Source organism: Sitodiplosis mosellana, unplaced genomic scaffold (genome assembly GCF_009176505.1).
Source record: "Sitodiplosis mosellana isolate CC-2019 unplaced genomic scaffold, AAFC_SMos_1.0 Smas_scaffold_3, whole genome shotgun sequence".
Taxonomy (NCBI): Eukaryota; Metazoa; Arthropoda; class Insecta; order Diptera; family Cecidomyiidae; genus Sitodiplosis; species Sitodiplosis mosellana.
In genome coordinates, this window is record NW_022595246.1 from 3,949,355 (window position 1) to 3,962,522 (window position 13,168).

The window sequence follows — 13,168 nt, forward strand, 5'->3', positions numbered from 1 at the left end:
CAGTTTTCGAAGACAGTTTCAAGAAGAAGAGAGTTTTTTTGCGAAGAAACGAAGTTTTTTTTTCAGAAAAGACCGACTTTCTCGCTGTATTCAATTCAAGTCTGGTTTGCAGCTGTTCAAGTTTTTACTCACCTAAACTCAAGTTTTTTTTCCACCAGATTTCAAGGTTGTGTACTTACATTTTGATGTGTATCTCAATGACACAATTGCTCCAAATACCCATTTCAATGCTAAATCGAAGAAAAAAAGAGTCTTCAAAATGAAAAGACGCATTTTTTTTTGCTTAATATTGAAGATAAAATTTTTAATTTCACTTTTTTTTCACGATGTCAAATCGTATACTTTGGCGAGAACATAGTTCAACGAGTTTGCTTAATAGAATGTTTTACATGATATTTGATTTAACGAATAGGAATGAAAATATGAAATTTAACGCTACTTTTTTGTTTTGAAAAAAAAAACGAACGATATGAATTAATCGTTTGAAGAGCTAAAAAATGAATCTCTGGAGAAAATGAAGAACGTTTGTACGATTACTTTGAGGTTCTTTCGACGACGGCTTTTTCGTTGACGGTTTTTTCGTCTTTGTTGGCGGTGACATTCAAGCGAGCCGGTCCCGTTTGCTGGATTTGCACCAGACGAACATTGCCTTCGACCGCTGGATCACGACGTGGTGCTTTGACCGTCAAAACGCCATCCGATGACAATGTCGATGTAACATCTTCCGATTTGAATCCCTCGGGCAAAACGTAGCGACGGGTGAATTCACGTGAAATGTAGCCATGGTCATCGCGTTTCTCCTCGTGTTTTGCATTGACAACGACTTGGTTGTTTTCGGTGCGCACATTGATTTCGTTCGGTTGGAAATATTGAACATCCAACGACACTTGGAAACCATCTTTGCCGACGAATGATTTCGATGATTTTTCGACGACGTCGTTCACATCAAAATTGCGGAATTCATCGAAAAATGGTCGGAATGACGATGAGACTGCGTCCCAGGTTCGTTCGTATGGCACCATCAAATCTTCTGGGTGAAAACCGAATTGGCGACGAGTTGGATAACGTGAGTTGTACAAGTACAATGCCATTTTTCTGGTGTTTGGTAATTTTTTTTCTCTTCTTTTCTCGCGACTGTTAACTTGGCAAGACTGTGATTTTTTTTTCGGTTTATAACTTGTTGATTCGGATAGCGTTAAATGCTTTCACTTTGATTACTTCAACACAAATGATGCAGTACTATTCGATGCGGCAGCCTTTTATAGCCGGCATTTTGCATGCGGTCAATACGTCAACCGTATCGGTGCGTTGCTCGAACCATCTCGAACTGTAGCGAATGTTCTATCCCTTGTGTACACGCTCTATGTGTAGTTGTTCACGTTTGGCGTGTATTTTACTTCTATTGCTTTGCATCGAAGTGAATTGTCTGTGTTGATTGTGTGACGATTGTTTGCCGGTTCCACACAACGAATAGCCGGTCGATAAAATGAAAAAAAAATCTCACAACGCTTGGTTTGGTGTGTTTCATGCGCATTTTGACAGTTCATTGTGCAATGAACTTGATCGTGGCAAATGTATCGCAAACTTTCTACGCCAATGATGCTGCCAATTGCCAAGATCAATCACTTTTTTTGCTGTCTATTTTTGGTTTTGTTTTATCGTTTTATCATTAGAAACAATAGTCCAATTCACGAAGTCAGCCTATTTAATTTGCTACGTTCATTTCTGTCCACATTTTTGACTAATCACCTAATTTGCATACAAAACCAAATAAGCATGAACTCATAGCCGTATTGTGTCCGATTCTAAGCATAAAAATGTTTTCAATTGGTCATTTTCGATGGTTTATTTTGTCTCATATGCTGACCGTCAGACCGAACAAACGTTGCCAAATGCTGTCTGATACAGCAACAACAAGCAGTACACTAAACGGCTGGTTGTCATTTCAAAAGCCAATTAAAGTCGCCGTCTAAATTTAGGTGCAGTCATTTGGCAATCGGCAGTCATCAGTTCGCAGCTTCATTTGATCGCGTAAAACGGCGATTCAATAGAGAAACGAATGACGGACGCTCTTCATACTCTATGTCGTACATGTGTACAATAATAATGAGTAATCGAATACAACAAACGTAATCGAATCAAGGTCGAGTCAGGAGCTCATTGAAGCATAACACACGAGCAATATCCGATGTATAGACAACTCAATTGAAAATGACTAAAAAAGATTGGGAAATAGTGAAAACGACAGAAAGAAAAAAAGATAGAAGCGATCGAACAATAGAAATGAAGGAAGAATGAAATGAAAAAGAAACAACCAATAGAAAATTGTCGTTTTGATTGCAATTATTTTATTTGAATCGATTAATAAAACTTGTTTAAACAAAAAAAAGCACATTTAATTAGAATCGTTCATGTCTCAACGCGTAGGCGATTTTGAAATCTTGATTAGTAAGAGCCCAATTTGACTTTTGTATATTGTGACAAAACGAAATAGATCAACAACAACAAAAAAAACATAACAAAAACGCTCTGTTATAGTAAAAAAAAAGAATTATCTCTCAATTGTAATTATTAGCGAAAAATCAAAATGTTAATAGATTTGTGTGTGTGTGTATGTGTGCATATTTTCTTTAATTCGAGACGACGTCCACGGGCACGTACACTGTTTGCACTGTAATCAGCGTTGGTTGATTTTGTTGGATTGTTGTTGTTGTTTTCTTAATTTTCCAAGTATGATGGTCGGAAGGATTGGTATGTTGGAATATTTCGAATGTAGGCAAGTGTCGGTGGTGGTATTGTGGGATAGGCCTTGACAGTTAGAACGCCATCGGTTGACAACGATGATGTTACGTCACGGATTCGGAAGTCATTTGACAAGTCGTACTTGCGTTCAACTGAAATGAAAAAGAGATGCGCGATAAATGCAAAGACATCAACAAAAAGTGACTAGGACAAATGAGGAAAAAACAGGAATTAACCGAGTACATACACTGTCGTTCAATGTAACCATTGACTTTGGGACGTTTGTCGTGCTTTCCCTTGATCACAATCGCATTTCCAACCACTCTCACATCGATTTCGTACGATTTAAAGTGGCGCACATCGAGTTGAACTTGAAACACATCTTTCGTAACTTTGACATCACGTTCAACGCAATTCAAATCACCATAGTATGAGTCCACCCATGGACGCAGGTATCCATTTGGTGTGCACAACGAACGATAATTAGCCCAGGCGGCTGGTGATGGCCAAATCCAATCATTCGCCCATACATCATCGTTCCAACGACGTTTCGCCTCCAACCAATCCTTGTATTCAGCAATTCTGCTTTCATATGGAACCAAAGCCATTTTTTTTATCTTCAAAACTTTTTCTTTTCACTTGAATTCACAAGAACCGTTTGAAATTGCGCACAATTTTTTTTGGTCGTCGTCGTTGTTTAACTCAATGGTCTATTGTTGTCTCGAAATAGAGAAAAATATCTACACTCGGATCGGATCCCACGAGAAGCGTTCGCGAAATTCAAAATCAAATTGAGGACTAAACGATTGCCAACTAATTCACCATATTTATACATCGGAAATACAAAGGCTTGTAAATCACCTTGAATTTTTCAGCAAATACCAATTTATTCCGAGCAACCGAAACCGAGAAGCACACAGAACAGCGCTACGTATAAATTATTCCCATGCCCACCAACTGTCTGAATGTATGCATACATCCATTGAATTTCGCACACAAAGAACGCTTTCTGATCGATTCAGCATCTGAATGTATCGAAATTTTAAATACAAACGAATGACTCTTTAAAATCAGTCGATATCTAATTCGTATGGTATTTGTCATGCATGTGTTTGTGTTCTTGTAGCAGTTATATGACCATCAAACAGAAAGCATATCTCTTATGCAATGTGCACAACACTTCAAACGCTCGCGCGGCCACTTCCTTGATGTAGAAAAACAAATCCCTCTCTCGTTTTGTTTACGCGAATTGCATACGTTGCATTTCGATATACATACACTCGATCAACATATCGGTATGGCTTGAGTCTTTTTGACGAAGGCGGATCAATTTAATAAACGTAGGTGAACGAATTACAACGGCGAACAGACAAATCGACTATGAAATATCAATCTTGTGCGAATGCATATTCAAACGAATTTTATATGCACCAATTGCTCAATCATCTGATTTAATCAATGAGAGTCGCGCGTTTTAATTATACACACAAGTTGTACACATTTGAATTTTCAATTGCGCGCCAAATTCAAGTGCAAGTTCACACAGTTTGACTACACATCGACGTGTTTGTTTCTCTCTCTCTCTCTTCTTGTCCCTAAATGATAATACAGACAACCAATTTCAATAATTTATTTGTCAGAAATGCCATTTTCGGTGAGCATTTTTCGCTTGAGGGAAAACAACCATTTCGATTGCATTATTATTGAATTGAGATACCATTTCGATTGCATTAATTAATCGATTGATTGACAATTCACAGTCACAGATTGCTTTGATGTCTTAATGTCATGAAGGGCATTTGTTTCTATTTTAAATTGAATGATTCTTTTTTTTCTCGATATTTATTTGTAAAACCAAAATAACGGCACATCCACAATAAATGGATAAAATGCAGCATGTTCCGAGTTCCGACGTTTAGATTTATTGACACAAAATCTCGGTCGGCATCAACATTTATTTACCTGTGAACATATTTATATTTTATCTGAATAGAAAATACACAGTTTTCGACCCAATTTAAATTTTTTTTTATTTTATTCCTAATGATGCTTTGCATTCAAAAGCAGACACACCTTACCATACAAATTGACCGATCGTCTCTAGTACTCTCATTCAGTCATTAATTATTCAATTGGAATAGCCAATTTACATTTTGAATAACAAAGAATCAAATGACTAAATACAAAAGCATTCAAACGAAAGCGAAATGCAAATCAATAAAATGCGACGATGCTAATAACCTTATAAGGAATGCTTCGGAGGTATATTGAAACAAATAGGTGTTTTTTTTCTGTTTAATTCGTTTGAACAGTGAAATTCTGAACATAAGAGACATTTTTCTTCCATCAACCAGCAAAAAAAAATCCATTGATATGATTCGAAACGAATCGAGTGTTTTTCACTTTATGACGACCTAAAAATAAGAACTTATTCTATTCGAAAAATAAATAGAACACCAATGATTTTGATTTTGGTTGGTTTTTATTATTGAGATCACCAATGAGGTATTACAAATCTGATGGAATCTAAAAATTTCGGTTATATTCTTATGCCATTTTCCTTCTTAACTTATTTCATTCTTTATTCTCTTTATCAATCTTATTTCTAAATCACTTATTTTCCATTTGGCACATTTTCCTTCTTCTCCTCGTTGCTCTTGATGCTTTGCTTGGCTGGGCCAGTTTGTTGGATTTCAATTTGGCGCACGTTGGATCCTTCAATGGCTGGAGCGTTAGGGCATTTAATCGAGAGAACGCCATCAGATGAGAGACTTGATGTTACGTCTTCAATCTTGAATCCTTTTGGTAGTTCATAGCGACGAGTAAATTCTCGTGAGATGTAACCGTGGTCGTCCTTCTTCTCTTCGTGTTTGGCGTTCACCACAATCGAATTATTTTCCGTTTTCACCGAGATCTCATTCGGTTGGAAGTGTTGAACGTCGAGACAAACTTGGAAACCGTCTTTGCCAATGTGTCCGAAGTGATGTTTCTCTAGCTCGTCCAGATGCGACAATTGCGATCGCAGATAATTGCCGGTGTTTGATAGCGAGTGAAGCAACGAGCGTTCAACTGGCGATACCCACAAGTCGCTTGGATAACCCGAACCAAATTGATGGCAGCTGGCTGGGTAATATTCTTCAATGATGTATGGCAAAAGCGACATTTTTACTTTTTGTTTTGTTTTTTTTTTTACTTTTTTTCACCAAAAATTCACTTGAGAAAATCGAATTGGTTGTTAGCGTTCTGCAAACACAGTTTGTTTATTATTTGAACTTTGTTATGTTTTGTATTCAACTGATGCAGAGCTGCGATGCGGCACCGTATTTATAGCAATCTGAACTCAACGGTTGAATCTCTCGAACTTTCCACCGAATTTCCTTTTTAGTATACTGTATTCCATATGAAATCACCTCGAATGTTCTGGAGAATTGGTCTTTTGATTGAGCGTATCGTCAATGCGTTGCACATAGGCTTGCGTATCGCATACTGTGTTTCATGAAGAACTGGCGGGGTTTTCTAGAAACGCAATAACAAAACACATACGACACGCGATGTGTGTAGAAGGCTTGCGAACAGTACGGTGAGTTAAACATTGTTCGAGAAGCGTGTGCTATTGCGCGACTGACGGGTATAAATAGGACCGCATCGCACTGCAGCAACCAGTAAATACGCAATAAACATTGAACAATTCAAAAGTGAAGTGAAAGTGGAAAAATAAGTCTACAAGAAATGGCTTTGCAATTGAGAAACGTTGCCACCAAATTGTTTAATCCAACATTGAATTTGGTGCGAAATCGTTCCAGATTCGTGCCATCGTTATTCTGGGACGATCCATCCAGAAGTCATCGCAGTTTGATGAGAGACTTTTGGAATACTGATCCATTCGATTGGGTGTTACCGAGTCGTTTTGGTGCACATCGGCTACCTTATTGGGAAGGTGAAAAATTCGTGAGCACACCCGAAGACGGATTTCAAGTATCGTTGAATGTGAAAAATTTCCAACCAGAAGAAGTTTCGGTTAAAGTTGCCGACAATAACATCATCATTGAGGCAAAACACGAAGAACGTAATGAAGACGACAGCTACGTTTCACGACACTTCAGCAGACGATACACATTACCCGAGAATTGCAGCATCAAAGATGTGGTTTCCACATTATCGGCTGATGGCATTCTAACCGTTCGAGCACCACCAAAGGAAATTGATACCAAAAATGCACGCACTATTCATATCCAACCAACTGGAGCCGCTCACGTCGAATCGGAGCCAAAAAAAGTTGAGGAAAACAAAGACGAACAGAAAAAACAATAGATGCCAAGAATTTGGCAATAGGAATGTGATTTGGAAAAAGTGTGATATATTGTGACATTGATTTGAAGGAAAGAAAAATAAAATTCGAATGAAAACTTGAAAATCGGTCTTTTTTATTTGAAACTTGAAATTCTCTCTTTTTCAGCCAAAGTCCCTGTTGCGTAAACATCATAAAGTGGGTATTTTCTTCAAAATGTAAGTTCTTTGCAATGCATGCGTTCTGTCATACAATTCTACTGTGAATGGTAATGTATACGACGGTTTGAATTGCGTCGTTGTTTCATGTTCGTGTTGTCGTACTCGTACAGACTGCTGACGAAACTCAATATTGCTTTTCTTTGCTTCGCTTTGAATGTTGCCACTGTAGAAGATTGCGGCTGAATATTTGTTGAACTCAACGTTCGATTCTTTCATATTGAACCGTCGTCATTTGCTCTTATTTAATTTTGTATGCACATTTTTAAATTCGTAGCAAAATATTCCGCTGAAAAAAGAATATTTTTGTTTCTTATTTAGGTTTCAATTGTTGCAGTGAAACGCAGTATGAATCATTGTGAAGAAAAGGCATAGCGGAATATGTTCAATCATCAGTTTCAAATTTGATTTGTACAAATTGAGTTTGACGTTTGGCGCATAGCTCACTGACAGAACAGTTTCCCGCATCAATTCAAGTGAACGTTTGCAACCGACGCTCACCATTTTCGCTAGCATCATCAGAAATACAGTGAGAAATCATCAATTTGGTGGCATTAATTTCACATTTGAATATTTTCTCATAAGAAAATTGTTGTGCTTAAGTCACTGATTGTTATAAAGACTCATTGTGACATAAAATCGGAAACAATTGATGACGCATTGAATTTCAGCGTCTCAAAGGTAATATGAACAATTTAAATATCTAGAATTCATTTTTTGTTGCTGATTTCATATATTTTGAATAATAACCACACATTTTCCCTACATCAAGTATCGCTTCGCAAACCAAATTCATTACAAATGCCATTAACAATTCTTAATTGTTGCATTGAATTACAGATGGCCGCAAAAATGGATGTTGATCGGCACGTAAGCGAATTCGGTTTGTACGACTTTCCAGATGAAATTCTATTGCCAATAATGACTCAACTGGATGATATGACTCTGTTCAACATGACGCTCGTGTGCCGTCGATTCCGAGCCATTGCCAAAGATGCCTTCAGCAAAAAGTACACGGGCAAAGGTGACGAAGGGTTCTTTGAATTGAAATTGCGATGCAATAATCCGTTTGCAGATAAGGTCAAACATCGCCCATATTTCGCCACATTCGGAGAAGACATGGCTGCAATTCGAATTGTTGATTATTCAAGAAATGTCGACCTTTATCACTGGTTGATTGGTCAGATACGGAATTGTTGTAAAACACTACGACACGCGTCGATTTTCGGCGGAAAAGAGATCAACTTGGGAGAGTTTATTCGGTGTGTGCCGACATTGTCTCATCTGTACTTGAAATCCGTCAAGCTTCTGAATCAATCTTGGGCAGAATCGAATTATCCTCGATTGATTGGCTTTGATGCGGCCGATATGAGATTGGATGAAAGAGATATGGTGCAATTCATTAATAACAACCGCCAATTGGAAGAGCTGAGCCTCAAAGGTAGATACAATGAGATGGATATGCATATTCTTCATTCGCTCGGCGGAATATTACCGAAATTAAAATCATTGTGTTTGGACTATCCTGTGTGGAGAGTTTTTGATGAAGAACCGGACTCAATTGAATTGAACAGTTTGGAAACGTTTGAAATAAGCGGCCATGCTTCGTTCATGGAGATTTTGGGTGGAATGACGTCGTGTCAAAATCTGAGAAAAATCAGCATGAAGGCGAATGAAAAATGGGATGAAAGTGTTTTTGATGCTCTTGGCCGATTCAAGAAATTGGAATCGCTTAAAATGTCCGCATATGATTTAAAACCCGGGCAGTTGGAGTACATTGTTGAGCAGTTGCCACGCCTATCGAAACTGTATTTGGTTGATGTTCATATTGATGGAGAAACCGACTTCTACGAATTCATTTTACACTCCATTCGAATCGGTAAGAAGTTGGCATATCTTGAAATTTCTAGCAACGAGTGGGAGCCAGAGCTAAGCTACCCTTTCATCGCCGAACTTGGCAAAATCACGAAGCACAATCCGTTGAAATTCTCACTGATACGTTACAACGAGAGAATTACTTCTCAACGAGGCGAAGTTCGGAGCAAAGATTCGGTTTTATATTGGGATGGGTATGATGCAGTTCACAGTCAATCAGCAACGAACTTGTTGGACTTGAGCGACGAATGCTTGCAGAGAATTGTATCGGTTTTGAGCATCAACGATCACCACGCCTTATTCAACACATGCCAAAAAGCGCGACAAGTGATCAAAGATGCAATTTCGCAAAATGGTCTCCGCCTGTTACACGCCGATATCTTTTGGCCAAAGACCAATGGGAAGGTTGAGGAGAAGGTTTTTCAATCATTAGGACCACATATTCATCGAGTCCAAATTGACGGCTGGTATAGCTGGTCTTCTGGGTGGCATGTGTATCACTATCTCAACCAATACTGCCCGAATTTGGGCGAATTGAGTATGGTCAACATGTCTCACATTGACCGATTTTTCTTCAATGGATGTTTGCCGTGACTGAACCTGAGTAAAATCAAAATATTGTGCATTGCGGATGATTACGGAAAACTGCGCCACTTTGATCCTCTCAAGTTGACGCATTTGGAAATTGGATACTTCAAAGCCGATTTTTGTTTCATGGTTCACACAAATTACATTCGTTATTTGACTGTGCTGAAGGTGAGAGCACTCATACACATGTATTCAGTTTATGGATGCAAATCATTCGAACATATTTTAATTTTCAACGGTTTTTTCTTCTTTTCTGCAGTTTGGCTGCTTCAATGACAGTGTCAACAATTTTTTGAAGGGGCTAGATGATCACATTTGCGAGCAAATGCAAGAGCTTATGTTGACCAACATCACCAAAGGCTACAAAGAATGGAACGAGAGAGATGCTGCGGAAATGCGGGACTCATCGGTCGCAGAATTGATTCAACTCATCGCACGATTCAAGAACCTATCCACATTACGTCTCCTCGTTCGCGACATTGGAAAACAAAATACGCGACCACTGTTCGAAAACTGTTCGAAATTGAGCCATTTGTCAATCTGCTGTAATGAGTATGCAGACATGTTTGATTGGATTGAAGAGTATTGCACGCAAATCAAATCGATTGAAGTAGTTAGTGAATTAAAATGTAATGAAATTCGACGCGCTGACATGAACACGCTCCACGGATTACTTCCAAACGGAGTGATCGAGTGGTTTTTTATTTATGATGAATATATATTCCCATTCGATCAAACGAAAGATGTTCCGTCATCACTAAATTTTTCCTATTAAGTTAAGTCCGTAAAACACTCAACTACACTAAATCGAATCGATTTGTGAACTCAATCAAAACATTTATTCATCATAGATATGTAAGAAGAGATAGAACAAGTATACAATGAAAATAAGAGACGACACTTGGTTGGAATATGATCTTTCTATCCATCATTTGAATATAAACTGCAATTGTTGTTAGATTAAGTTGAAAATCAAATTGGAAATTCTAAATGGAAATCCAAATGAAAAATCAGTCTAAGTGAAACAAAAAAAGTTCAGCGAAATTACTAAAATCCTTTTGTAAAATCGTAATAATGAGGTGCGACTCGAAATTCTTCACTTTATTCGACAAATCGCGTGGAAAATAAACTCGAATTAGTTCGAATTTCAAAATTAGCCTGGAACTTTCAATCTTCAATTTTCTACAACTCAATGCAAAAAAAAATCAGCGGTTGGAAAATAGGATTAAAATTTTAACTAAAAACACACATTGTCAAAGTATAAAATTAAAAATGCTTCATTGCCATTTGTTGCGATCCACAAATGAAATCTCTATTTATGTCGCACAAGTCGTTCAAATTTGAAAATTCGAGGCAGTACAAAATGACAACAGTCTTTGGAACAATAACATTGTATTTGAGAGGAAGTACTAAAATGAATACTGAAATCAAACTAAATGGTTTGGGCCATTCAACATTGCATTTGCATATAGAAGCTTTGTGAGTCTGTGAATCGCCGACTGAAAAGTTGTAAAATGATTATCAGTCAATTGGCTGATGATGAACTACGTCATAACATAGCCGGTTTGCTACGAGGAAATCATTTAATTTAGTTTAGTTAGAGTTTGTAGCCGAAACGTGATAATCGGTTTGTTCAGCATAGTGTGGAATTTTGATGAATCAAATTGAAAAATCGTCATTTGTATTCCAACGGGTGTACTTTATGTTTTGTCACCGAAATGCGTATTCATTTCTTAAATTGCTTCAATTGTTGCAGTTGTTCTTTGAGCATTCATCTGAGTGGTGATCCCGAAGTGAAATGCCTCTACCGATGAATACGACTGAAATAACCGTAAAATGTATAACAAAGCCAAATAAGCCCATAATCAAGCATCCATTAACCGTGTCGTTTGAAGTGTTTTCTATGAAACTACCGATGCTTCGACAACACAGTTAAGTGCATCCTTGGTATAATGAGCTTAGTAAATAAAGCAATTACTTCTTACTGTGAACAAGTTCATTTTTTAATAGATTGTAATTCTAGGAAATTATTTCAAAATTACATGAACAATGTACATAAATACTGACTAGGTGATAGCATAATATGCAACTCTGAACTGGAAACAATTTCAAACGAAAAACGACACGTTTCTAAATCTACACAAAACAAAAATTCCTTGAAAGATTCCATGCGCTTTGTTCGACAACTTTGACATTCTTCTTCGGTCGTTTCTTGTTTGATTTGTGATTTTTCATTTACGTAAGCTCAGCAAGGTTTATTCACATTTTTTTAATTCATAACCAGAATTCGAAAATCATTCAAAAATTGTTTTTTTGTTTTTAGGGAAAAATATGATCTGCAAACATTTCACTAGCGCTTGATTTGGTAAATGTTTGTACACATTTGAGGCTGAATTTATTTCAAGTGCATTGAAGATGGTTTGGGCGGATAAGGATAAATGATCCATTAGTAAATGTGTCAATTAAAATTAATCAGATTTTGCGAAAACTGATACGTAATTGAAACTATTATGCGATTTTCGTTCTAAACGTCGGTTTATCGAAAAGAACCTTATAGTTAAAGAAACAACCAGAATAAAGTAAAAATCTGTAAAGACGAACCAATGCCTCGCTAATCGAAGGTTGAATTTCATATCAATAATGTTTTATTCTTTATTGGTTAATTGAGCAATACACAACATAATCGTAATATGATATTCATAGGATCATATAGCGCAATATATATCTTGGGCATAAATAAATTCACACATGTTTGATTAATTTGTTTTGCTTACTTCCTTTTTATTGTCATAGAATCGGCATGAAAAATTGTGCTTCGGTTCAATTGAATATGGAAATACATTTCTTCATTACAACAAAATTGATTCTGAAAAAAAGTTGAATAGTTAGTTTTGCTGCTCGTGGTAGAATAAAAATTTCATTTAACATTCCATCAAATTGATGGCATGGAGTGTAGTGGAGTTTAGTTTGAATTTTCAGTTCCATCAGGATTTCCTGAAATATCTTTTTTAATTTCTGAAAATTTATCTGACGCTTTGTCAGCAAGCTCTTGGTACGTCTCCTTTGCTTTGTTTCCAAACTCTTCAGCACCATCCGATACTGATTTCACGATTTTCTGTAAATGAATTGAAAATAAATCACGTTAATCTACTAGAGACCACCAAATCAATTCCAAAAGGTAAAATAGCTCAAAAGTACATACGTCGGCATTTTCTTTGGTGAATGTTTTCGAAATGCTATCGCTCAATTGACCAAATGAACCTTTGACTTTATCGAAAAAACTGGCCTCGGTGCTGTTGCCTTCTTCTGTTTCACGTGGTAAACGGGCTGCCAACGAAATCTGAACCGACAAAAAGCGAGATATGTTTCAACCAAATATTTTTTTGTCAAATAACACTGTAGTAACGAAAAAATGTACGGTTCAACACATGAAAGTCAGATTTTAGTTGCTGGCGAG

At 37.1% G+C, this 13,168-nt stretch overlaps 6 protein-coding genes across 8 annotated transcripts in view; 2 read left to right on the plus strand and 4 right to left on the minus strand.

The window, feature by feature from the left end:
* Positions 1-272: 272 nt before the first annotated feature.
* Positions 273-1,234, minus strand: LOC129565906 (heat shock protein 23-like). The gene has a single exon (XM_055441225.1). The coding sequence runs from the start codon at positions 1,089-1,091 to the stop codon at positions 534-536; it is 558 nt and encodes a 185-aa protein (XP_055297200.1). The 5' UTR covers positions 1,092-1,234; the 3' UTR covers positions 273-533.
* Positions 1,235-2,325: 1,091 nt separating this feature from the next.
* Positions 2,326-3,709, minus strand: LOC129566012 (protein lethal(2)essential for life-like). Its single transcript, XM_055441497.1, has 2 exons — positions 2,990-3,709; positions 2,326-2,894 (listed from the first exon to the last, which is right to left on the minus strand). The coding sequence occupies exons 1-2, from the start codon at positions 3,348-3,350 to the stop codon at positions 2,719-2,721; spliced, it is 537 nt and encodes a 178-aa protein (XP_055297472.1). The 5' UTR covers positions 3,351-3,709; the 3' UTR covers positions 2,326-2,718.
* A 1,496-nt stretch (positions 3,710-5,205) lies between these two features.
* On the minus strand, positions 5,206-6,079 carry LOC129565901 (heat shock protein 26-like). The gene has a single exon (XM_055441220.1). The coding sequence runs from the start codon at positions 5,903-5,905 to the stop codon at positions 5,357-5,359; it is 549 nt and encodes a 182-aa protein (XP_055297195.1). The 5' UTR covers positions 5,906-6,079; the 3' UTR covers positions 5,206-5,356.
* Positions 6,080-6,392: 313 nt separating this feature from the next.
* Positions 6,393-7,137, plus strand: LOC129565900 (heat shock protein 23-like). Its single transcript, XM_055441219.1, has one exon. The coding sequence runs from the start codon at positions 6,472-6,474 to the stop codon at positions 7,051-7,053; it is 582 nt and encodes a 193-aa protein (XP_055297194.1). The 5' UTR covers positions 6,393-6,471; the 3' UTR covers positions 7,054-7,137.
* A 145-nt stretch (positions 7,138-7,282) lies between these two features.
* Positions 7,283-10,867, plus strand: LOC129565533 (uncharacterized). Of its 3 annotated transcripts, none has more exons than XM_055440519.1 (4): positions 7,283-7,501; positions 7,570-7,929; positions 8,021-9,879; positions 9,971-10,867. In XM_055440519.1, the coding sequence occupies exon 3, from the start codon at positions 8,050-8,052 to the stop codon at positions 9,715-9,717; it is 1,668 nt and encodes a 555-aa protein (XP_055296494.1). In that variant the 5' UTR covers positions 7,283-7,501; positions 7,570-7,929; positions 8,021-8,049; the 3' UTR covers positions 9,718-9,879; positions 9,971-10,867. The 3 variants fall into 3 exon arrangements, with proteins under 3 accessions (XP_055296494.1, XP_055296492.1, XP_055296491.1); XM_055440517.1 differs by having other exon boundaries at positions 7,284-7,501; positions 8,089-9,879; XM_055440516.1 differs by having other exon boundaries at positions 7,284-7,929; positions 8,089-9,879.
* A 1,595-nt stretch (positions 10,868-12,462) lies between these two features.
* The window catches only part of LOC129565534 (uncharacterized), a 6,795-nt gene continuing 6,089 nt past the window's right edge, over positions 12,463-13,168 (minus strand). The window contains exons 2-3 of the mRNA XM_055440520.1: positions 12,914-13,051; positions 12,463-12,826 (exon numbers count right to left, since the gene is read on the minus strand). Coding sequence (XP_055296495.1) covers positions 12,674-12,826; positions 12,914-13,051 — 291 coding nt within the window. The 3' untranslated portion in view covers positions 12,463-12,673. The remainder of the gene's footprint in view (positions 12,827-12,913; positions 13,052-13,168) is intronic.

Bases quoted from the DNA above. Each gene is read 5' to 3' on its own strand.
- LOC129565906 (XM_055441225.1), bottom strand. From the start codon at position 1,091: ATGGCATTGTACTTGTACAACTCACGTTATCCAACTCGTCGCCAATTC.
- LOC129566012 (XM_055441497.1), bottom strand. From the start codon at position 3,350: ATGGCTTTGGTTCCATATGAAAGCAGAATTGCTGAATACAAGGATTGG. The intron at 2,895-2,989 runs GTATGTACTCGG...TTTTCATTTCAG, and splicing joins TGGTTACATTGAACGACAGT to TTGAACGCAAGTACGACTTG.
- LOC129565901 (XM_055441220.1), bottom strand. From the start codon at position 5,905: ATGTCGCTTTTGCCATACATCATTGAAGAATATTACCCAGCCAGCTGC.
- LOC129565900 (XM_055441219.1), top strand. From the start codon at position 6,472: ATGGCTTTGCAATTGAGAAACGTTGCCACCAAATTGTTTAATCCAACA.
- LOC129565533 (XM_055440519.1), top strand. From the start codon at position 8,050: ATGCCATTAACAATTCTTAATTGTTGCATTGAATTACAGATGGCCGCA.